The sequence below is a fragment of the Phodopus roborovskii genome, unplaced genomic scaffold (genome assembly GCF_943737965.1).
Source record: "Phodopus roborovskii unplaced genomic scaffold, PHOROB, whole genome shotgun sequence".
Classification (NCBI taxonomy): domain Eukaryota; kingdom Metazoa; phylum Chordata; class Mammalia; order Rodentia; family Cricetidae; genus Phodopus; species Phodopus roborovskii.
The window spans coordinates 5,702,980-5,728,350 of NW_026126611.1; the positions used below are offsets into that span (position 1 = coordinate 5,702,980).

The window sequence follows — 25,371 nt, forward strand, 5'->3', positions numbered from 1 at the left end:
AAATGTGAAAGGGGTGGGAATATGACAGCCTTGTAAAAATACTATAACTTAATCAACTGAATAAGTCAACAGCAGGGCTTGGATAGAGCTGAGGGGTCACCAAAACAAAACTGTTACCCACAACATAAAAACTGAAAAATAAGCTCATAGGTATTATGGAATCCACGCTTTGAGACATCACATGTTATCCCGGCCCCTCATCTGGAAATGGGAACAGTGTCCAGCTGATTGCTGGGAAGGTCAAACGAGGCTGGGTATGGGCCATTTGGCAGCATCTGGCATATGGAAGGCGCTCGGCAAACAAAAGCTATTTTCACGGCTTCCGTTCTGGACCCCAAGACAACGAAGCTGAAGAGGAGGGAGGAAATGGGGACCGCGGTGGCTGGGCGAGGTGAGCAGACACGGAGAAGTCAAGCAGAGGAGAGGGGTGGGTGCGGAACTGGTATTCTCGCACTTGGAGCGCCTGCTGCTGAGTCCACGCAAACATTTTGTAAGCGCCCTATTCGAGGTAATGTTTGTTCCTTCTGCGTACAGTGGCAGGGCCTCCGGGAATCATTAACCCCATTGGACTATCTTGCTTGTGGACGCCTTTGGTCCCCTTTAAGTCAACATCTGGGACTGTGACACGGTTTTCCGGGTGCTGTTGGCCAGTCCCAACATGGACCATTGGGAAGTAGTCCTTCTGTTTCTCTTGTTTCTGAGATCAGGTAAGGTTTGATGCACGGCTTTGTTTAAACCTTAAAGAAAAAAAGAAAGTCTAGCCATATACTAAAAATAGGTCCGCTATGTCTTTATGTGCAATTCCGCTGAACTGTTGGTTTTGTGCGACTTTCAGTTCAAAAATCTCTGACTGAGGAGTTTGATGTATACATTTAATTTTCCTGTCAGGACACTAGGAGTGAGAAGGAACAGGCAGAGCAGGCCACAGGTGGCTTTTCAAATCTAAATGATGGGGAATGTTCGCAGTGATCGGGGTGGGGGCAGCTGACTAACAACTCTAAAGGAAGTTAAGGGGGGGGGGTATGGCTGAGTGCTAGAGCACTTGGCCAGCATGTGGGAGGTCCCGGGTTCGGCCCCTGGTGGTGGTTTGTAGTGGGGTAAGATGGTTAACATTGCTGCTCTTGTGTGTCCGTGAGTCACACGGGTCAGTTTAAAAATGACACATGTATGCAGTAAATGAACAAATGTCTATTTAGAGGTCAGGGCGTTACACCTGTGTGCTCTTTGTGTGTGTGTGTGTGTGTGTGTGTGTGTGTGGGTGTGTGTGTTTGTGTATTGATACTAGCTTAAGGGCCTGGTGGCAGAGGTGTAGCATGCTTTCCTCATGTCGATGAATGAATCTAGACTTGAGGAAATCATGACCACGGTCCATGTCAGATCAGGAAAGTAAAAAAACAAAAAAGCTAGGATTTAAATTAGGTCTTTGCAAGAAGGAATCTAGCGTTCTCTGTTTTTCAGCTTTGTTTAAAAGCTCTTAAAAATTCACATTCTAAACGTGGCCAGTAATTTGCTTTCTCCTGAGTAGTTTCACTGACATGACTCACACACTGTCAGATGTACTCAGGTGAGGCATATAACCTGAACGTTTTCAGTAACATTCAGGGGTGTCCAACTATCGTGGTAAAAACTAGAATATTTTCGCTGCCCCCTCAATGCGCCAGCCCTAAGCTCCATTCACCTAGCTTTTCTGTCTTTACAGATTTGCTGTCTGGGACATTTCATATCAAAGCAACCACATCCCATGCCAGGCTTCTTCGTGCTAGCAACGTGGAGGGACCTGAGACTTAAACTGTAGACCGATAGGGATTTATAAATTTCACTTTATTGTTAAATACATTTGAATTTAGCAGAGAGAACTTAAGAGACAGAAAAAAAATCCAGAGGGGGGTGGTGTGTGTGTGTGTGTGTGTGTGTGTGTGTGTGTGTGTGTATCCCACTCCAGCCTGTAGAATCTAGGAGCTGTAAGCTTAGGGGTCACACCCAAAGGCTAGAACTGACTTCTTTGCAGCAGGTAACAGCAGGTAATATATATCTCAGCCAATTGAGGGGGGATTCTTTCATAAGCTCTTTGTGAAAGTATTCCCTCTTATTTTATGTGGAAATGATTTTCATTTTCTTATTGAACTAAAGTAGCCTGAGGGAGAAGGAGAAAGAGAGAGAGAGAGAGAGAGAGAGAGAGAGAGAGAGAGAGAGAGAGAGAGAGAAGCTTCCACAGCTGTGTACAAACTACTAGAATTTTTTTCCCTTTGAGACAAAGTCATATCATGTAGACCTGGGCAGCCTAGAACTTGCTATGTAGATGAGGCTACCCTTCAACTCTGAGGCCTACCTCTGCCTCCCAAAGTACTGGGATTAAAGGTGTCAGCCACCAAGGCCAGCTAAGATTTGTTTTACACACACACACACACACACACACACATCCACAGTGATGAAAAAGTCTCTTCACTTTGATTGTAATGCGCATCTATATTCAGGCTATAACAATGAAATAGGTTTTCCTACTAAAAGATTTGTGTTAAGTCCCATATTAATAAATTATATTAAACCTTATTTCTACATGAGCCCTGGAAGTAAACAGAAGAGGTAAAGACTTGGAGAGACATTTCGAATATAAAAGAAAAAAATTCAGTCATCCTTGGGGACATGTCTTTGGACCATCAGCTCCTTGGGTGGATCTCAGTAGCTGTACACCATGAAACATGAAGACACAAAGCCGATGACCCAGATAGCTCTCTCCTCGTCATCACCATTTGAAACCTAGCTTGCACACCCCCCAGAACTCTTAGCACAGGTCAGCCCAGCTCTATCTAGATGCACAGCAAAGAGTCACTACACATCCTCCAGACCACACACAGCTCTACAGATTTCCAAAGCACGGCTCTTCTCAAAACGAAGAGTTTGAATTAGAATGAAACACAAGCTTCTACCATCTGGTATGCCTAGCAATTGAAACTGCTGTCAGCCAGAATTCTGCTCTTTAGTCGGCCTTCCAGTCTGGAGCATTTCGGAGGAATTGAGGTCACCAATGAGGGAGAGGGTAGACTTCCAGAGATGAGTCTGTATTCATCAATTGTCTGCTCAAGTTTTCCCACTCCCAACTCTGGTCACTCTTTAACCTGCCGGATCTGGCTTTGGTCCCCACAAGAGGTCAAGGTTTCCGTGTTGCCTAATGCCATGAAGACTTTGCTATGTTTGTACTCTAACCCCATGGAAATCATGAGTATGTTCCCTGAAGAACGGGAGCAGGGGCTCAGAGTTGTCTAAGCTGAAGCCAGCCCCTTAGCCAAGGGGACACGCAACAGCTATGACCGCACTCTATGCCCTCAGGAGGGAAACAAACTGGCCCTGCCTCAGATTTCAGATTACAGCTCCTACAAAAGTCAAAGGCAGGCCATGCCGGGGGGCGGGGCGCACAAGTATTGGGAGGCTGAAGCAGGAGGATTGCCTTGAGTTCTGGGCCAGCTAGGGCTACACAGAAAGACTTTGTCTCAAAGGAAAATGTGAAGCCCAGTATTCGTAACAGGCTCTACATTTTTTTTTCTTTTTTTGTAATTTCCTCTGAAATGCCAGATGCTTTCATCAAGGGAAAAAAAAAAAAAAATGGTATTTTATTGGAAAGCACACATCACTGTCAGTCAGGCCGCAAATTCCATACCCGACTCTCACTCTGTGAGACCAAATGAAAACCACGCTGTCAGTAATGGCGCCTTCCTGGCTTCTCACGGGGCAAACACCGTGAGTCCATATTGTTCACTCTTTATTTCCAGTGTCATCCGGTAAAAGTGGTTTTCGTGGGCTTCATTTACTAATCTGCCAGTCTGGCTGTTCTTTCAATACACTGCAACCTACTGAAGTAAAAAAAAAAAAATCAAAATGAAATTAAACGATAAACTAAATAAGCCGCGGTGCACACACACAGGGGCACGTGCACACACGCATGCACACACGTGCATGCACACACGTGCATGCACACACACGTGCACATATACACGCACGCACAGGCATACACACACATACACATGTGCACCCACACACGCATGCACACACACGTGTACACACACACACACACACGCACGCATGCAGGCACGCACATACACACACACAGAGCCATGATAATCAACAGTGTTGCTGTCTGAATTACTCAGTTTTCTTCTTATCTGTTCCTCTCAGGCCAGGGGGTCTCCCTGGACGGCTATGTAAGCACACAAGGGGCTTCGCTGTTCAGCCTCACCAAGAAGCAGGTAGGGGCTGGAAGCATAGAGGACTGCGCCGCTAAATGCGAAGAGGAAACAGCGTTTCTCTGCAGGTATTGGCACTGCCATTGCCTCAAGCAGAACCCTGGCTGCCCCAGACCAGACTGCTCTTCTAAAGAAAATAAATGTGTGCATCTGTTTATTAACAAAAGCAGAATTCCGGAGGGAAAGGGGGGCTGGCGAGGTGCCTCAGTGGGTAAAAGTCTCTGTCCCCGTATCCCTAAGGACTGGGCCCGCATAAAATCGGAAAGAGAGCCACAAAGTTGTCTCTGACCTCCATATGCATGCCATGGTACAAATGCGCCTGCACTCACACATTACACCCTAATAATACTTTTAAAAATCAAAATTAAATTATATGGAATTTAAAAACATAACCAGAAAAAGGTGGGGCTGGAGAGATGTCTCAGCAGTTAAGAGCTCTGGCAGCTCTTCCAGAGGACCCAGGTTCAATCTCCAGTACCCACATGGCAGCTCACAACTGTCTGCCATTCCTGTTCCAGGGGATCTGCCACCTTCATACCAATGCACATAAGTTAAATAAATTATTTTTTAATGAGGGAAAAGGGAATTGTAGGGCTGGAGTTTGCTTATGATCTCTAAGGCCCAAGTTACAAGGTCTTATTAAGGTTTATTAGTGCTCCGTTAAATAAAACAAAACGGAGAAGAAGCTAGAGAGATTAAAAAAAAAAAAAAAAAAAAAGCTTGCCTTGCAAACATAAGGACCTGGGTTTGATTCCCAGCACGCATGTAAAAGAAGTGACTGTCATCTTAGCACCAGGGAGAAGGAAACAAGCAGATCCATGAAGCTCATTGGCTACCCAATCTAGGGGCGGGGTCCTCCAGTTTCAGTGAGATGGAGGTGGAGGAGGAGACCTGATGTTGACATCTGGCCTACACACACACACACACACACACACAGAGAGAGAGAGAGGGGGGGGGGAGAAATGGGGAGAAAAGTAAGAATGAGAACACAGAAACAGACCAGAGGAGCAAAAATATCACACATACACAGCCTGGTGTCTGTCCTTTGCATGTATGCAATAGTCAAAGGAAGCACTAATCATGTCAGAAGAATAAGACAGTTGCCACGAGGCACTGCTTAGTGCAAAAGCAATGTACGTTCTGTAGAAGGGAACAGAGGGAGGCGTCGTGAGAGTGGACAAAGCCAGAGATGCTCTTATCAGTGTCTCCCTTAGTAATCAAGGGCTCCCATCCCCTACAGGTCATTCCAGTACCACAGCAAAGAGCAGCAATGTGTGATCATGGCCGAGAACAGCAAGGCTTCCTCCATCATCCGGATGAGAGATGTCATCTTGTTCGAAAAGAGAGGTATGCCCATGTTCCCCCCTTCCTTTCCCTCTTAAGTCCTCAATTTATGTCACCAGAGACTATCGCAGAGACATGGAGTTAGGTCACAGGGACACAGAGTTAGGACGGGATTTGGTTTTGATCAACAATGCCAACATGAGGGTGTTTCTCCACATCCAAGGGCTGAGTCTACAAAAGCATTTCTATCTGCGGCCTGAGGAATACGAAGCTTAGTTTTGTTCGGAAGGGAGGCATGGAGTCTAAATGTTCTTTAAGATCTTGGCTTCTACTTCTCACTTTCTTTACATTTTGAAGATGCATGACATTTGTGAGTTCTTTTCTAGTTTTCTTTACAACAAACCAGAAATCCCATGGCGTAGGGCCTGGGACTCCAATGGAGTGTCTGTCTTTTTTTTTTTTTTTTTTTTAGGAAGGAACAAGTGTTTTTAAATGTATATGGCTATTTAACTTATGCCATTTATAAAAAGCTTCTCCTACACTCTGTCCCTGGTTGGGTAGTGCAGTGTTTTGGATGAGGTGTGCTGACAAGAACGAGAAACGCCCAGTTTCCTGTGCTTTTAACACTACAAAACCACAACGGTAACCTCTTCCTTCGGGTTGGGATTGTTCCCCCAGTCAATCTACCTTCTTAGACTTGATAAGAGGCGTTCCTGATATTCCCCTCCTTGCCTCTGTATTCTTTTTAACTCTTGAGATCCAAGTGTCAACTAAATCTAAATCTCATCAAGTGAAGCACTGAGCTTTTACACAGTGAGGATAGGATAGGATACACAGGTTTGCCTACCATTAACTAGACTTTTATAAAGAGGGGACGGAGGACGATTCTTTCTACGAATTGCTAACACTTAAATATGACACTTGTAAATTGTTAACCAGGAGTAACGGGAGGGTTGAGTGGCAAGGCTGAAGTCTGAAGTTTGAAGGCTGGTTTTGCTTGTTTTCAGTGGGTCAAAAGGTTATATCCACCACGCTGGGTACAAGCAAACAAGGGAGGAGGAGCGTGAAGGCAGGCAGTCCCTTTTGGGTCCTGGTTTCTCTACTGTGAGTTGGACTGGTCACTAACTTCGCAACCAGGATTTTGCTAAGACTCATCGGCGTCACGGTGCCCTTGCACCAGCTGCCACCACCAGGACCAAGTCACCATGGCTGTCACTGCTCCTCTAGCTGTACGTGTGACCTCTAATAAGTGGCCCTTCCTAGCTGAAAACCATTCCCGTTAAATTTTATGTATTTATAGGGTACACTGTATTAATTGAAGGAGGAGGGAGAGGAAGGGAGAGAGAGAGAGAGAGAGAGATCTAATCAGAGTGGCTACAATTGCATCTCCTCAAACATGTGTTGGGAAACTTTAAAATTTCCCTTTTAACTCTTTAAAAATAGAATAAACTGCCAGGCAAGTTCCCAGGACAGGCTCCTGGAGCTACACAGAGAAACCGTGTCTCAAAAAAACAAAAAGAAAAAGAGAATAAACCATTTAAGGTCTGTCTATTCACCCTGCTGAGATAGAGCGCTGTTTTTCAAAGTGTTTCCCGGCTCCAGGCCTCCCTTGCTCATCACACTTCAAGTTTTTATCTTTGATGTGTGGGGACCACTCCTCTTAAGAGGCATACCAACGAGGCTACAGCGCACCCCTTGTTTACAATGTGATGAAGCTGTTGCGTTATTAAAAATACTTCTTGAGGGTCGATGAGCCAGAAACGAGGCCTTGGTGGGGAGTCTCTTAGCGGCACACATACGCTAGAAACGCTACTGTATGCTTTTACAGAAAATGCAAGCTGGCTTGTGATGTAGACCTTTTGCTTGGAGTGGGCTTCAGTGTGTCCTTATCTTGGAAGTCTTGGTAACACATGGGTTCTGCAATACCTTTAGGATTTTATAGCTTTCCCCCTCAAGCTCATGGAGTCGCTTATATGGGTGTGCTGTCCTCACGAAATCTGTCAGCCTACATCCTTCAAAGTATTCAATTTGGAGCCGAGGAGATGACTCAGCATATAAAAAGCCAGCAGCCCAAGCCTAAGGACCCAGGTTCAGATCTCCAGAACTTACATAAAATGCTGGCAGTGGTCTGTGCCTGTGACTGCGGTGCTGGCCAGGAGACAGAGACAGGTCCATCTCTAAAGGTCATTGCCGATTCATCTAGCCAAATCAGTGAGAAAATCTGGCTGAGGGGGATCAAGATACCTGTTGTCAACCTCTGGCTTCCAGGTGCACCCACATATACATGTGTACCCCCTGCATTCTAACACGTACATACGATGCACATACAACACAAACACACATACAAAAGTATCCAACGGGCTGGTCATGGAGGTACTTGCCTTTAGTCTCACCACTCAGGAGGAAAAGGCAGGTGGCTCTCTATGAGTTCAAGGCCAGCCTGGTCTACATGGAGAGCCCCAGGTTATTCCTACATATTCCAACCCTGTCACAAACAAACAAACAAACAAAAAGGTAATTAACTTGTTTATTAAAAAGGTGAAGTATGAGCACTAATCTATCTTTCCACACTCATGGATCAGCTTTGATTTTAACACAGCATCACCAGAATGGGATAATTGGACATACTAACGATGCCTGGGACCCCCACTGCTGGCGGGGACAGAAGTAGGCACACACTAGGAAGGGCCGTGTGTTAGAGACAGGATGGGAGCCGTTGGACAGCTGGAGAATTGGGGTTAAGTGGAGACCGTTTGGAGTGTTTATCACAAACATTTTATTGGCTATGTTTGCTTTATTGTTTTAATATTGAGAGTTGTACAAAAAAAAAAAAAAAAAAAAAACAGACTGGTTGGACTCTTGGGTCTGAACAGACCGCTCTCTTCCCTGCCTGAACCTCCTCCCCCTTTTTTTCTGTCATCATCATGTCCCCCTCCCCCCAGGATGCTGTGATGCTAGCGCATTTCAAACGGTTTCTCTTTAATTTCTTTTGTCAGCATCCCAACTCCACTAGGGTTTATGCTCCAGGAGAGTAGCCTGTGCCCATTTTGTGTTCTCCTGTGTTCCAGCCCTGGCACGGATTAGGCACAGAGAGCCCAAGGAAAGAACTTTTGGATAAACAAAGCTATTCTGGTTTCATTCTGGTGCTGCGATAAAACCCTCTGACCAGAAGCAACTTAGGGCAGCCAAGGGGTTATCTGGACTCACAACTAATTCTAGGTTCACAGTCCATCACTGTGGGAGGGGAAGACAAGGCAAGAACTCACATCCGTAGTCAGGAACAGAGATAGCACGTTCACCCTTGCTTACCCTTTGCTTACGCTCAGCTTTCTTCACTCTCATGGAGTTCAGGGACAAGCTCATGAAACGGCGCTGTCCACATTCAGGGTAGGCTTTCCACCTCATTTAACTCAATTAAGAAACACTCCCATAGGGCTGAAGAGACAGCTCAGCGGTTAAGAGCACTGGTTGCTCTTCCAGAGGATACGGGTTCAATTCCCAGCACCCACATGGTAGCTCACAAACTGTCCAGTTCCAGGGGACTGGACACCCTCAAACCAATGTACACAAAATAAATTATTGTTTAAAAAAAGAAATCCTCTCTCTTACACACCGCCAGGGCAATCTGATCTAGATAATTCCTCAGAACTTCCTGGAAGTTCTAGGTATGTAAGGTTCTAGGTATGTCAAGGCAATAGTCAGAACTATCACAGGGTATTTGCAGCAGCCCTTCATAGGGTCCACCTTTCAGAACAGGAAGGCATGGCTTGGTAAGAGGCCTTTCCCCTGGTGAGACTGTGCTGGGCACAGCTTCACCCAGAGGTTGTTTGTCTGGACTTTGAATCACTGTGTGGGGGTCTCTTTCAGTGTATCTGTCGGAATGTAAGACTGGCATCGGGCAGAACTACAGAGGAACCATGTCCAAGACAAAGAGCGGAGTTCCCTGTCAGAGATGGAGTGCCACGTCCCCCCACATACCTAAGTAAGCCCCTCCCACTTTCCATACCCTGCTCTCCCATGGGTGGATTTAGAACAATTCCACACTTTCCAAAGCAAACCTGACTGTTGAGTGTGAGCAGATAGAGAACCTTTTTGACGCAGAACGGAACTATTCACAACACCAAAGCAGAAAGTGGTTGCTTCTTATACGTCTTGTTCTATAATATCCCAGAAGCCCTAAAACATAGGAGGAGGCATGTCAAAAGAACCACACAACTGAATTAGGGGTGCTCCTAGTTTTCAATCTGTTACTGTGATAAAGATATCGTGGCAAAAACACTAACTCATGGAAGAAGGTGGTTTATTCTAGATAGCAATTACAGACTACAGTCCATCATTATGGGAAAGCCACAGTAGCAAAAGCTTGAAGCTCCCAAACACATCACGTCACGGTCAAGAGCAGAGAAATAGATTCACGCAGGATTACCGATACTTGGTTTCCTCTCTGTACTTACACAGTTCAAGATATCCTGCCTCAGTGGGCTGGATCTTCCCATATCCATTCATATAGTAAGGCAATACTCTCACAGGCATACACACAGTTATCTAGAGCTTTTCTCAGGTTAGTCTAGTTCATGTGAAGTTGACAATTAAACCAGCTGTCACAGAGTCCAAGTATCAGAAAATGATGGATGTTTAGAGATAGGTCTGTTTTGGTCAGACATCAGTTTAGAGCTTGTATGGCATGCCCACCTCAACTCGATGATATCCCAACCAGGATATAAAACATGAAAAACGAATAGAAAGTTTGTGGCTTGCTTTTTATTTTAGGGCCATTCTGCTTGTGTCCCTCCAGTGTAGCATTAGAAGGCATTAAGTTCTCTGTGATGACTCCAGGGGCTGCCGCCACAGTCTAGGCTCACTTATGAGGCAGCTGAGCTTCTACTCAGGTAGGAGTGCCCCCAACAGCTACACGGAGGAAGCAGAAATCAAGCTTGCTTCTTTAGCCCTCAAGTTCTTGCATGTTTTGTCTAGTTATCTTTCCAGTAACTCTAGAGCGGAAGAGATGCCCAGCTTTCCCGCACCCAGTCACCCTGGCTGTGTGGTCCAACAATTGACCTCATGCCCGATGCTGGTTAGTCTAGCCTAGACACCATCTGCTCCTGCTCATTTCACCATCAGTAACAAGGGGCAACGACCCCTTTTTAGTAGGGTTCTTTCTCCCCCCCATTAAGGGCAAGTGCCAGAATATAAAAGGAGGTTTCAGTGGAATGCCAGGGGCAGAGTTCACACAAACAAAAGAGTAATCATTGCCATGGATGCACGGCAGGGAGGTCAAGCAGAGAAAACCCAGGTTTAGAAGGAGCCAAGGATCCCTCAGGCATTTGAGGCCTCGGTGTTCTACTGCCTACTCGGTACAGTACACAAGCTTCGGTTAGGCTTCTGAGAGTTAGCTGGCCATAGAGCAATGCTGGTAAGATGAGCTGTTTGACCCAAGTATCCCGTCCATAGAGGAACAGAGACAGGGCAGCAGATGACTTAACTGAACCCCCCCCCCCCGGGTAGGAAGCATAGCATCTCCTGCCTCGCTCACACCAACCATTGTTAGGACTCAGTCTCCACGTCCCGTTCCCATCCCCGCAGCTACTCCCCCAGTACGCACCCCGATGAGGGACTGGAGGAGAATTACTGCAGGAACCCAGACAGCGACGAGAAGGGACCCTGGTGCTACACGACGGACCCAGACAAGAGATATGACTACTGTGACATCCCTGAATGTGAAGGTAGGTGTGGCTCTAGAAAGCCCCCTCCTATCTGCCTGTCACCTGGCATATGCTATCCGGCCATTTCCCACGGAGATGTTGTAACAACAACAAAAAAGCAACAGCAACAGCCACAGCGAAACCCGATTCACGTCTGACATTGCTAGACAGAGGTAACGGACCCGTCTCTTGTAGGGAGCCCAGTTCGGAACCTTCACGATCTTTCTTAAAATGTTATCTCAACGTGTTCACACGCATAGTCAGATGCAAAACATGGGTTCAGATTTCTTTGGTTAAAACTCACACACAGTGTAGGACTCCAAACATGGTTGTAATTAAATAGCTAAATTAAAGCCACAGAATCAGTGGGATTCAAGCACAGGAGAGGAATGATTTAATGTTGGCCATTCTGTTACTGAGTTGGGAGTTAGGCAGTACGCCTGTTTTTGAGTCAGCCTGCCTGCATTCTAGTGGGTCTCTCCGTCTTACAGAGAACGTCAAAGGTCAATGCTAAAAGCATTAAGCCATCAGACTGGAGAAAATGGCTTCATTTCCTATTGCTAGGTATGTTTATTAGTGCAAGGGGGAAAAAAAGGGGCCAATTGGGGTTTACAAGGCAATGTGGGCATGTTTTTCTTGTTACCTATAAGCACGGACGAGCTCCTGTATTTGGATACAGATGGCCACAGGTCATTTGGCCTTTGTCTCATGAACACATACTTTTTATATCAGTGTCAGAGCTACTTTTTATAACCCCGTAAAAATTCTAGTTACGTGTTATTCCTCCTCAACGTGGGATTTTAATAAATCCAAGTCAAAGTCTTGGTTTTTAAATAAAGAGCAAAAAAGAAAAACATGACAACACTCAGCCCACCCCATCAGTCACGTTCCTCAGCGATACAGAGATACTTGGATGATGAGGTGAGTGGCATCCTCCAGTGAAGTCACTGGGGACTAACAAAAAAACCAACCAACCAAAAAAAAATATAGCAGAAAAATTCCGAGATGGTTCCTATGCATCTGTCAGCCATCGCGTGATCAGAATCAATTCATAAACATTTAAAAGATCATTCTAGAAATGACGATGTCCACTATTTAAAACTAAAAACGGAGAACACCCAGGCTTCTGAGACTACGTGTCTTCCCTACGTGTGCCTCCAAGATCAAGGATGTGTATGGCAGCTTCTGAATTTGACCATGGTCACCATAGTTAAGGCGGCACAGACCGAAATAGCCTAAATATGCCCTCTCAGAAAGAGAACAGGGCGCTGGCTGCGTCAGGACACGCCAAGTCTCTCGCTGACAAGTGGTTACGGGAAGTCAGGTAGGAACAGGTAGCAGGGAACTTTGCAGATCTCTCTAGAGGATTCCCGTCTACGCCCTACTGGGCCGCAGCTCAGTTTCTTTCCTTTCTCCCCCCCCCCCACACACAGAAGAGTGTATGCACTGCAGTGGAGAAAGGTACGAGGGGAAAATCTCCAAGACCATGTCTGGACTTGACTGCCAGGCCTGGGACTCACAGAACCCGCACGCTCATGGATATATTCCTGCCAAGTAAGTCTTGCAGCTATGGCTGAGGCTCCTCAGCCACAGGCTGCTCTTCGGGTGTGTCTGCTTGCTTCAAGAATTGAAGGCTGGGTGGGTCTGAGTTCCAAAGCTGGCACCCCAACCAACCCCACCCCCCCCCATAGGCTGCACATGAAATGTATGTTCTTACTACCCATCGAATGGGCCAGGGGCATCATGCAGCATCATGGGCGCTTGTTAGAAGTGCAGCATCCCAGGCCCCCCTCCTTTTGGGTTTTACACCAGTGAGTGTAGACTTTCTGCGATCTATGGGTGAGTGAATAGCAAGGGGCTTGCAAATCCCTGACGTCTTATGTGCGTTTACACTGGGCCGTTCACAACGTCTACCGAGTTCTAAAAGGCGACTGTGAATTTAAGAACAGTACTGCGGGTGGGAAGGGGGGGGTCCCTGTCCCAGAATGCAGTGCTGGTTTGCTGAACAGGCACGTGTGAGGATTCAAGCTCACATTCTGCACAGGAAAATATCTCCCACACAGATGCCATGTTCTTCCCCCTCCCCCTGTGATGACCCTGGTATCATTAATAAGGATTCTGAGACTCGGGGTAATGTGGCTAAGCCACAGCTGTCCCTGTGGACCATGATGTCACTGAGTTTTTGCATCTCTCGCTCCATATAGCTTAAATATGGCTCCTGCCATTGCCTTCCAAAGGCAATCACAGTAGTGTCCTCAAATTGTGACAAGGCCAAACCACCTGTAGGAAACCAGTACGGGAGGATAAACTGGCAGTTGCTTGCTTTTCTCTTTGTCCAAAACACTCATTTCAGAGAGGAACCAGGACCAGAGACACTCTCCTAGCTAAGCCCCTGGTTCCTGCCAAGGAGGTCCTACTGGCCAGGTGCTTGCAGGAACATAGCTTCCCCACCTTGGATTCTCTAAGCTTCCTGTAGTAGGGTGGGAGCCTGGTAGACCAGTAGGACCAGGCATCAACTTCCAGCCTGTGTACCACGTTGCTATCTTCTTTGTTCTTTGAAGGTTGTTATTGCTTACTGTAAAATTCTGGACGTTTAGAAAGATACAGTTTCTCATTCTCTTCTGTAAGCCAGGCACATGGAAACTTCTAGAAATACAGTCCTTGGAAGACTGAGCCTATCATTCTTCCTGGATTGCCAGCAGAGGACCACTTTCCTCTGATTGTAGGTGCTAAATGGTAGCTCATTCTCAAAGATTCTCGTGCATAAATGTTTATCATTGCTATTAAAAAAATTCTTCCTGGCCACCCAGATTTCCAAACAAGAACCTGAAGATGAATTATTGTCGCAACCCTGATGGGGAGCCCCGCCCCTGGTGCTTCACGCAAGACCCCAACAAACGCTGGGAATACTGTGACATCCCCCGCTGCAGTAAGTTAAGCTCACACCCAGTGCACGGAGAACACCCTCCTCGCCCCTTTTTGGAAATATGTTGGCGCTGAGTACAGGTCCTAACAAGTAGTCCACAGATCTGCAGGGTGTTCTTGTCCAATTTATTAGCTATTTAGGTAGCTGATAAGAACAATCGTTTGTTGATTTTTTTTTCCCCTCAGTCAGACTCCTGCCTCTTGTGAATGTTATCAATTTTAAGGTAAAACTGCAGCTCTAGGGGCCACACCGAGAATTACAGATAAAGGGGGTTCAGGGATGCCAAGGTCATCTGCAAGGGGTGGACAGAAGCTCTGGGACTTTCCATAAAGGGGGAAACAAAGGGAGGGGCTTGGGGATCACATAGCTGATGGAGCAGGTGGTCTTGGCCATGGGTGGGCTCTTACTATCTCAGCTAAGCTTATGTGGGAGAAGCTGTTGTTATCATCATCATCACTTTCGAGGGGCGGCCTGGTCCCAGATGATGGTTCTCTGTGACGCGGCTTCACCATCATGGGTAGCTGCCTTCACTTAGGGATGATCTGTCCCGAGAGGTTCCATTTCCTGGGGATAGTTTCACTCTTAACAAGACTCAGAGGCTGATGGAATAGTTCTGTAGGTAAACTACTTGCCCCACAAGACTATCCTGGGCTCAGGCTCTAGAACCACATTAAAAACAACAGCAGCAGCAACTGAAGATGGTAATGGTAGTTTATAACCCTAATCCTAGGGGGGTGATGGAGGCAGAGGCAGGACTACACAAGCCAATCCCTGGCTCTCACTGGCCAGCTGGCCAGTCTAGCCTACTTGATCCTTTTAAGTAAAAGATCCTGTTTCAAAAAAAGTGAAACTATCCTCTGACCTCCATCCACATGCATGCATATGAACATGTACACACACACACACACAGAGAGAGAGAGAGAGAGAGAGAGAGAGAGAGAGAGAGAGAGAGAAAGAGAGAGAGAGAGAGCTGTTATAGCAATTCCAAGGTGACTATAGAGCCAGGAAGAAAGAATTGAAGAGGCTAAAATACTCAAATTCAGGGAGTGGCTCTGCCATTCTCGTCGTCGTCCCTGAGCTGAAGGGAACCCACCAGCACAGCTGCTTCATGATCTTCATGGCCAGCCAGAGTTTTTTTTTTCTTCTAACTGCTGCGTTGTCAACAGATGTCTATGCGTGCCTAGATGTTTCAGATGTCTAGCTCAGGAGAAGTAGAGCTCACAAAAGGGACACACGTGGGAAGAAGCTATTTCCCACTGTTCCTTCTTGGACAATTGGGACGGAGAGTCTGACACTGTAGGAAGACCATGAGCACATGCTAGAGAAGACGTGTGGCGACAGCCTCCCTCCTCCGCCATCGCTGGGAAGCAGAGACCCTTAGGCAGCCCTCCTCCTTATACCAGCTTCTGTCTTGTAATTTTTGTCTTAATTTTGGGCCATACACTTTTCCTTAAAGATATTTGGTTAGTGTTTTTCTATACTTTTATTTTATTGGTCATTGAGAGATGGGCAGTTCCATAGCTACCTTTCACTGTGGATTAATCTGTTTCGGTTTGCCTTCTGTATTTCTGAAGCTCTATTGTTAAGATGCTTACGTACCAAAGACATTTACCCTTTCCCACGGGCTCTTTCTCGGGTGTGTGGCTTTATGGGAGATGGGTGCTCCTCAGTTGTGTTTACCCAGCGAATAACGTGTTCTCCATGAAAGGGCCTGGGCCACTGGCATGTGTAAGGACTTGGGGCGGGAGAGGACTTCCATGGATTCTGGGCATGCCTGATGAACACAATAGACAGGTGAGAGAAGCATCTAACCCAATGGCCCATTTTTAGAGCAGTCCCTGAAGAAGTGGCCTTACAGATACAGATTCTACCAAACTGAAAACAAAAGGCTCTTCCCAAGCGTAAAGTCCCAAGCGAGGAGTAAGAGGAGACCTTGCCTCCTGTAACATCTGTTGGTGCACTCCTCCCAGAAAACCATTCATGATCAATTCTTTCCCCTATTCAAGCAACACCGCCACCCCCTTCTGGTCCAACCTACCAATGTCTGAAGGGAAGAGGGGAGAGCTACCGAGGGACGGTGTCTGTCACTGTCTCTGGGAAAACCTGTCAGCGCTGGAGTGAGCAAAGCCCCCACGAGCACAACAGGACACCAGAAAATTTCCCCTGCAAGTATGTCCCCCATCTCTTCCCTACCTCTGTTACCGTGGCCCCTTGGTTGTTCTATAAAGAATTCAAGAATAAAGACGGGTTGGGTCACATGCAAGGAAAGTGACATTTAGCAGTGCTTTGCACCTTACAAGTCTTTCTCAAAGTGTGCCCCACCAATACCCTCAAGAATTTACCAGAAATGCAAAGTCTAAGGCTCTACTTTAGAGTTAGTAAGTTTGAGACTCTAAGGACTGTGTGGAAATATCCTCATTACTCCAGCATACAACACAGTGCCCAACTCGGAACTAAAGACCTATCCCATCACAGGAAGACAAGGAATAGATTTTAACCATCAATTCTTATGGACCAGAGTCCATGACATGCCTAAGCTCGACTTCAGCTTTGTCCTGGTACCTGTCAGCCATTCAATGTGTGAGATTCCCGAGTATTAGGTATGCGCAGCGTCCCCCCTAACAAGCATGTGCACACCTTGCTTGTTAAACTGTTCGAAGAGCGAAACTTGTGCTTCTATTCTAGAAATCTAGAGGAAAACTACTGTCGTAACCCGGATGGAGAGACCGCTCCATGGTGCTACACCACCAACCGAGAAACGAGGTGGGAATACTGTGACATCCCATCCTGTGATTCCTCTGCGTCATTGCCAGAACTTTCCGACTCCTCAGGTATGAGTGGGCCACGAGAGCTCAGTGAGAGCCCACTTGCCCTGTGCATGTTTGTGACCTAACGGCATCTTCATAGTGTATCAGTGTGCCATACCTTCGAATCAGTCTCGCTTTGGGTCAGAGTGCAGCTTGTATGATTTCGACTATAGTGTTTCCGACTTGTTTGCCTAGTGGCTCAGGGTGAGTCCCGAGCTTTTGAAAATGTGACTTCCTGTTGTGCTCACAATGTTTCTTCTGAAAGTCAACATGAGCACGTCTTATTAGGGTTCTGTATTCCTGTTGAGTTGTTTACATGTCCAACTTTAAGAATACATTAGTCTGTGTCTTTTGTTGCTGCTAGCCTTCTGCATTGGGGGAGCTCTGTTGGTAGGCACACACGCATTGGAGATGTCTTTATGTTCCTGACAGAATGCCTCCTTTGTTATGGCATAATGTCTCCCCTTGTTTCTGAAAAAAACATCCCTAGTTCTGTTTTATCTTACTCATGTGAGGTCTTTGTCTATGCTAGTGTTTGTGTGACTCATTCACCGTCTGAGACGTTTGCATTCATGTAACTGTGTGTGGCTGGCTTAGGACCACCCTTAAGGTGGTTATCCTGACCCATTTCACGGGCACCATTCATTTTCCCCTGTGTCACACGGGACACAGGTACCCAATACATACCAATTCCCTCATTATTCCCTTAGCCGTGTCGTCTGCCATTGAAGGCTTGTTACTGTTGTTTAGAAGTTCCTGTCTCGCTGACACCCTCCCTTTTATCCATGCATGTTGGTCACGTTCACTAGGAGTGCCGCTAACAACTGACGGAGACTATGTCACAATCGCAGTCTGATAGTGTACCACTGTGGCCATCTCTGAGAAGCAACAGCTTCTGCCCCATCTCCAGAAGCTCAAGCCTTTGGTGTCCTGTGACCAAAGAGAGGGTCTAGGGAAGTGTGCAAGCATTTCTGGTCCATCCTTTGCCCAGTCCCACCTGCTGCCCTCGTCACGGAGCATCCTGCCCTCTCCTTCTCATGGATACCTGGCAGTAACTCGTAAAAATTTGTACACAGTGACATTTCCAGTTAGCAGTTCTCTGACCTATTTTGCCTATTTTGTCCCTCCTCCAAGGGTTTTTTTTTTCCCTGTGTTCTGCATCACTGTAAGTCTTGTGTGTGTGAGTGCCTTGTATGTTTGATAGTTGTCTATTAATATGGGAAATGCACAGTGGGAAATCCTCCACCTCTTTCCTGTGTGTGTGCCCGGGTCTGTCTGCTCCTGATCTTATTTGTCTTCCTTCCTTCTGCTTTGATTTCAGTTCTACCAGAGCAAACGCCTGTGGTCCAGGAATGTTACCAAGGCAATGGGCAGAGCTATCGGGGCACATCGTCCACCACCATCACAGGGAAAAAGTGCCAGTCCTGGACATCTATGCGTCCACACCGGCATCTGAAGACCCCAGAGAACTTCCCAAATGCGTAAGTCTTGGATTTCAACCATGAGAGGATCAATAGCTGACTTGGGTTCCCCTTCAGTTACCTGGGCTCTATGCTTTCTCTATGGTTTCTCTGAGATCGGCACATGGGGCAGATGATGTCAGGAACTTGGCTTTTGAAAAAAAAAAAAAAAAAAAAAAAAGCCTGAGAGAAGAGAAGCCATTGACTGGCTTCCTTTCCTGGGAAATTTTGTGGAAGCAAGGGGTGGTAATGTCCCTTTGGGAGAAACCTTGAGAACAAGTAACCATAGAGCTCAGAAATGGTACCATCACCCAACCTGCGCTGGAGATCACGCCGCCATCTCTCTGCATTGGGATAGTCACTCCAGTGTGACCCTGGAGTGGTGTTTGAGTTTGCCTTTGTGCTTGGTTTCCAGACGAGTGTTTCTAGCTGCATCTGCATCTCTCTGTCTTTCGGTAACCCTCACCAGGTCTGGAGCACACTGCTCTGAAGGGGTGTGAGCTGCCGGAGAGTACCAGTGTTAGTTAGTAGCCACTGCTGTATGACAGGTGCAAAGAAGCAAGCAGGTTAGGAAGAGAGGAGGGAGGTGAAGAAGGAAGGGAGGAGGGACAGAGGGAAGGAAGGGAGGGAGGGAGAGATGGATGGAGGGAGGGAGAGAGGGAGGAAAGAGGGAGAAAGCAAGTTAGGGAGGAAAGGAGGGAGGAAGGGAGGGGCAGAGGATTGAGTGAAGAGCAAATGAAGAGGAAGGGCTGAGGGGAGGGAGGGGAGGGAGGGGAGGGAGGGGAGGGGAGGAGGGAGGGGAAGAACACAGGACAGAAAAGGAAGGCACTCAAGTTTTGAAATGAAGTACAGCCACCTTCATTCACAGGGCACATGACTGATGGATACAGACAGTCTTAATGGCTGGATGTTTCGAATGTGTGTGTTCGAAGAGCAGCAGTCTATCCGAGGCCCACAGGCAGGTCATTGTGTGTCTATGCTAGCTACACTGAACCAAACAATGAAATTCTAACACCATTGGCCATCACACAAAACCCACAAAGCACTCAGTGGAATTTTCAACATGGCGTACTTCCAAGAACTGCACACTCTATAGCATAAACATTGTTAAAGGGAAAATCAAAAGCTAAATAGAGATCCCGTGTATCGATCAAAAGATTAGATATTTATCAGCCCCTTACTATGTTAGGCTTTGGATTCAGTCCACAAATTCTAGCTGTCTGTTTCTGGAGAAAGTGGCAACATTTAGAGGCAAATGTCTCAGAAGCTTCAAGATAATGTTTAAGCGAAGGGTCTGGAGGGCTGACACTGAAGCTCACAGAAGCTCAGTGACTGAGACACGGTAGTGTCATGGTGTCCGCAGGAAGGAACACAGACAAAGGAAAACAGTCCAGAAACAAACTCTGGCTCATATGGAGAAATGCTTTTCCAGCGCAGGTGGCAAAGCAGCTCAATACATAAGGGCCATCTTTTTCCAGAATGGCCCAAGAATAACATGTGTAAACATGCCATGTATAAAAACTATGCCCCCAACCCAAACCCCAAACAAAGCAAGATATTGATATATTTGTGTTTGCTTTTTAAAATCTAAAGTTATAATTCGAGATCTACAATGGGTCTAAGTATTTAGCAGAGTGTCAAAGGAGAATATTATGATGCCTGCTTTTATATTTATACAATGGAAATATATTGTGCATTTAAACATACATTGTACATTATAGTTTATGTTGCTACAATGTAAATATGTTATCAATGTATACAATATGAATACATTACACTTACATTGTCTCGGTTTAGTTAAGAGGTCCACTTGTGAGTATGAATGTTAGTATCTTCAATGGGGTGTTTCAAAGGTTCCATGACCTTTGTTTTAACAAAACTGAGAAAGAGCTGGATTCCTCCTCCACTGCTGACCATGCTGTCTTGGGATTTGCAGCGGCTTGGAAATGAACTACTGCAGGAACCCAGATGGCGACAAGGGCCCTTGGTGCTACACCACTGACCCCAGCGTCAGGTGGGAATACTGCAACCTGAGGAGATGCTCTGAGACAGGAGGGAGCGTTGCAGAGTCGCCCATGGTCCCTCAAGTTCCAAACGTGCAGGCCACCTCTGAACCAGGTAAGGAGCCAGTGTCCAGACATCTGTGGGCAGATGTGGACACCGGACCCAGAGGAGGAAGGGTTACTGATCTGTTGCTGGGCTGAGGGTCTGCCCTGTGGAATGAGCCTCAGCTCCATCTTGGGGCAGGTGGGGAGGTGATCGCTGGCAGAAGGTGGGTGGGCAGTTTCCTAAGGCACCCGTCAGCCCTGTATAGCTGGGTTTTCCTATGTTCTAGCATGAACTTCCCTTCTAAAACATCTCACCAATGTTGAGATCCTTTCCAAGCCTAGGCCTGTAAACATTTCTGGCAACTTCTTAAACTAAGTAGCAAGTCTGGTTAACTGTCAGCATGCCAGTGTTTGCTGAGACAATGGGTCTATCACCAGAGAGCAACCTATTAGAGTCCTGGTTCTCAACCTGTGGATCTAGACCACTTTGGGGTCTGATAACCCTTTCACTGGGGTCACCTAAGACCCTGGGAAAACTCAGGTATTTATATTATGATTCATAACTGTAGTAAAATGTGTTATGAAGTAGCAATGAAAATAATTTTATGGTGGGGGGGGGTCATCATATCACAAGGAACTGTACTAAAGGGCCGCAGCATCAGGATTGAGAACCACTGTACTGGAGCAAGGCAACACTAACCCATCCACGCCATATCACGCATCTCCTCCTTCCTACAGACTGCATGTCTGGGACTGGTAAAGACTATCGGGGCAAAGTGGCTGTCACTGCGGCGGGTACTGCCTGTCAGGAATGGGCTGCCCAGGAGCCCCACAGACACAGCATCTTCACCCCACAAACAAACCCCCGGGCAGGTCTGGAAAAGAACGTAAGTCACGCTGGTTCCAGGTCTGTTCTGCATTCTCCTGACCAATCTTTGGACAGATTCAGCTTGGGGTTACACCACACTGGCCAGGGACTGATCTTTCGTGTTGAGGGAAAAGTAAGGGAATTGAACCTTTGTTATGTTGACGTGGTTGTTCATAGTACTGATCTTTGGTGATCAAAGCAGTTTTAGGGGCCCTCTCCTTCTGCTGGGGGTCTCAACGCTTTGCTCACAGTAGGTTTGCTGAATACCCTCCATCCGCACATCCTGAGCCCCTCCAGATGCTCTCTTGGTCACTTCATTAGAACAGAAGGTCTCTTGTCAATCAAGGATGTCACAAAGGAGCTGTGTCTGATGCTTCTCCCGATACATCGTAGGTCATAGGAGTCCAAAAACCGTGAAGCAGAGACCACGTTTGTATTTATTGTATCGTACCATCAGAGAAAACCAACAAGGTTTCATGGGGTGCAGGATTACTGAAGCTAACCAACAGCAATATAGCCAGCAATGCCCCATCGTCTCCAATGGCTGGCCCTCTCCCATCCGGCCCAGGGGGTGGCTTCCTAGCTGGAACTTGGTTTGAGCAGAGACATGACAGGCAGAGGCTGAGGCTTTAGATATATGCTACACCAACTTTATCAGGAAGAAAGAAGAAAAGAAACAAAGGGACAGCCCCTCCTCCCAGCCCTTAGGAAGGTTTATGTCTCTGTATCTGGGTCCCCCTGTGCCCCAGGGGAGCCTTCTCTCAAAATGCCAGTCTCTTTTCAGTACTGCAGAAACCCAGATGGCGACGTAAATGGCCCTTGGTGTTATACAACGAACCCCAGGAAACTGTACGATTACTGTGACATCCCAATGTGTGGTAAGTTCCTCCTGCTTCCCTTCTTTCCCACTTCCTCTCTCCCCTCCCCCGTCTCCCCCCCCCCCCCCCCCGCTTTCCCTTTTCGAGTAAGAAATCTACTCTCCAATACGTAGAGTGACCATTTTCTTCATGAGAACTTACACAAAACCAACCACCCCAGACAGGCTTCAAGACAGGTGCCTGAGGTCGAAATCGCTGTCTCTTGCCCTGAGCCCTCTTTCATATGAGCACCTGGAACCTGGCCTATTATTGTCCTTGCCCCCCATATCAACTAAACTTAATACTAAATCCCCGAAGTGTAGGTGGGAACTAACTAATCAGCTCCAGGAGGGCCCCCACGACCTCTCCCACATCTGACTGAACAAGTTCGGGGCTACTGGACCAGGACAGACATGCAGTAACTATTTTATTGCTGCTGCTATAAAAGATATGATGGTTAGCCACTTAAGGAAACACTTAGGGCTTACTGCTCCAGGGAACTAGATACCCACAATGGCAGAGACTATGGTATGATTGCAGGAGACGCAGAGAGTGAACTGGAGGTGGACTGGGGTAATGGACTCTCAAAGCCCGTCCCTAGCGATGTACTTCCTTCAGCAAGACTCCGCATCTCAAAAGTTCCTGGACCTCACTAAACACCACCACCTAGGAACCAGGCGTTCACATCCATGAGCTCTTGAGGGACATTTTCCATTTAAAGCACTGCAGATTTTCCTCTTCAGCATCAGAAAAAGGGGTAACCACACTCACACAGGCACACGCGCGCACACACAGGAAGTCCACAAAATATCTTCCTCAATTTTCATGAAGAAGAATGCGTATCTTTCTTTTAACTCCATGCTCCCTCCTCTCAAGATTTCCTAGCCATTAACCACCTAACTTAGAGATGGCATGTTGGTTCCGTCCTTGGGGATTTGAGACTGTTTTGGGGAGGAAGAGGCTGGGACCAGGGAAAGGGGAGTTGATGTAGTTCTTGGGTCTGGGATGGCCAATGCATGGCTATGTCTGCAGGCGAAGCTGCAGTCAGAACCTGTTGTTGTGGACCCCTCTCTCTCTCACAGTGCGCTAGCCTGGGCAGGGTGGGGGTGGGGGTGGGAGTGGAGGCTGGCATTGGGCTGGCCCGGGAGGGCAGGGCCCTGCCTCCCAGGTGTTTTGGGGGGTTGGTTAGGAGCATGTCAGTGGCTCTTGGGTGGAATGGATGGAGAGGGGAAGGTGATGGGTCAGGTTCTACTTGCCGGTGTTACTGTAAGAAAATGCTGAGGCCTCCAGAGTTAGGGAAGCGGATAGTGACCTTTTTTCCTCTAGTGGGGGCTTTTGTATGTTTAGAAGAAAATGTCTTGGTGGCCTCTTTACCTGAACGTTCCTAAGGTCTCAGAGTTTCTCAATCTGCTCTCAGTTTCCAGCCCTTGCACGCCCCTCCCCCACTCCTCCCCTGCCCTGCACAGGCTGCCCCTAAGTGGTGCCTGGCCTGGCATTCGAACCTTGGGCTCTGTGTCCTGGTTTCCCAGATTCACCTCTGATCCCCTCTGGAGCAGCCTGGGATACCAGAGGGTCTTTCTCAGCATGAGTCAAGAGTCAAGCCTCAGTATCTAAAGACATACCCCACAGTACCAAGCCCCAGCTGCTCTCCATAATTCCTCCCGGCATTCACAACCAGTACCACACCGGAGATGCTTAAACACATTTTGCCAACTTCTGCTGCCAGCTGGATGGGCAGATTCACACACCCCCCACCCACACTCTCCAGGAGGTTCCATATCAGTGAAGCCGTTCTCTCCTTAATCACAGCTGATCGTTCAGCCCCAGCTGACCAGCATTGATCACTCCAACAAAGCAAAGGTTTCACTTCACAGATTCTGAATTCGAAATACCACGTACACAGAGCCAGTAGTGCCTTTGAGGGGCTCTCAAACTCCCGCCTGAAATGTCACAAGCCAGGCCTTCATTTCCCTCAACATTCTTGTCCTCTAAGCTCCTGTGGAAGAGCTCCTTACGCTCGCTCCAGCACAAATCTCCAAAACCCTTCCACAATCCTCCCCAAAGCGACACACTCAGGCCTGTCACGGCAACAGCCCACTCGCTGGTAGGGATGACAGTTGTAGTTAGTTTCTCTGTTGCTGAGATAAAACGCTATGATCCAAAGCAAGTGGGGGGAAGAAAAGGATTTGTTTGGCTTACCCGTTCGCACCACAGCCCATCACTGAGGGAAGCCAGGCAGGGACTCAAGGCAGGGACCTGGAAACAGAAGCTGAAGCAGAGGCCACGGGGGGGGGGGGGGGGGGGGGACACTGTAGAGTGGCTTGCTCCTGGTGGTCACCGCCAAGTCCACCTGCCCAGGGGATGGCACCATCCACAGTGGGCTGAGCCCTCGTGCATCAATCATTAATCAAGGAAACACCCCCACAGCCTTGCCCAAAGGCTTGTCTGATGAGGCAATTGCTCAGCTGAGATGGCCTCTTCCCAGGTGACGGGCGCTTTGTGTCAAGATGACAAACACCAAGCAGCACGTACACTTGTGTGAAGTGCAAGGCACAGTGGCGGCCGCTGAGCTGAGCTTTAGCAAGGCCACTCCTGTGACAGTTCTTTTCGGAAAGCCCTTTCTACGTACACTCTCAGGACAGGCCACGGAAGACAGGAAGTGGGGAAATTGGGGCTGCAGCTACTCCAGAGCGTGGCCTCTGGCTGACTGAGAACAAAGGGACTTCTTCTGAGGGAATGCTATGAATGATGCTAACGGAGACCTTTCTGAAGACTTGGGGGCTGCAGGCAACAAAGAATGAATATCCCCTGCACCCCAAGTAGTGGGAGTTGCCATAGGCGGGGTGCAGACTCTGCTTCCCAGTTAACTGACAGGCTGGCTGATGAGAGGGAGGGCTTATATAAGGGAGGCAAACGGAGGAAAACCAGGTGGGCACGTGGGTGCATTGTCAGTGGTTGGTTAGAGAAGGCTGTTGAGGGCAGTGTGCAGGGTGGGGTGGGTGAGGGAGGGTCGGATCTGTGCTGAGACCAGCAGAAAGGAAAATTGATCTGTCTACACACACAGACACAGACAGACATACGACTCACAAGGAAAAAGTAAAAGCCATACTGTCTCTCAATGCGGATTGCGAGCTATGGCCTTCAGGAAGCCCTCTGTAGTTCAGAAATTTTGATATTGCAA

General features: G+C 47.5%; 1 protein-coding gene across 1 annotated transcript in view; it reads left to right on the top strand.

Moving 5' to 3' along the window:
• The first annotated feature begins 597 nt into the window (after positions 1 to 597).
• Plg (plasminogen) overlaps positions 598 to 25,371 on the top strand; it is a 34,788-nt gene continuing 10,014 nt past the window's right edge. Inside the window, exons 1-13 of the mRNA XM_051206069.1 lie at positions 598 to 707; positions 4,171 to 4,306; positions 5,479 to 5,585; positions 9,390 to 9,504; positions 11,106 to 11,245; positions 12,658 to 12,778; positions 14,035 to 14,153; positions 16,157 to 16,319; positions 16,836 to 16,981; positions 18,279 to 18,438; positions 20,354 to 20,535; positions 21,204 to 21,352; positions 22,118 to 22,211. Coding sequence (XP_051062026.1) covers positions 659 to 707; positions 4,171 to 4,306; positions 5,479 to 5,585; positions 9,390 to 9,504; positions 11,106 to 11,245; positions 12,658 to 12,778; positions 14,035 to 14,153; positions 16,157 to 16,319; positions 16,836 to 16,981; positions 18,279 to 18,438; positions 20,354 to 20,535; positions 21,204 to 21,352; positions 22,118 to 22,211 — 1,681 coding nt within the window. The 5' untranslated portion in view covers positions 598 to 658. The remainder of the gene's footprint in view (positions 708 to 4,170; positions 4,307 to 5,478; positions 5,586 to 9,389; positions 9,505 to 11,105; positions 11,246 to 12,657; positions 12,779 to 14,034; positions 14,154 to 16,156; positions 16,320 to 16,835; positions 16,982 to 18,278; positions 18,439 to 20,353; positions 20,536 to 21,203; positions 21,353 to 22,117; positions 22,212 to 25,371) is intronic.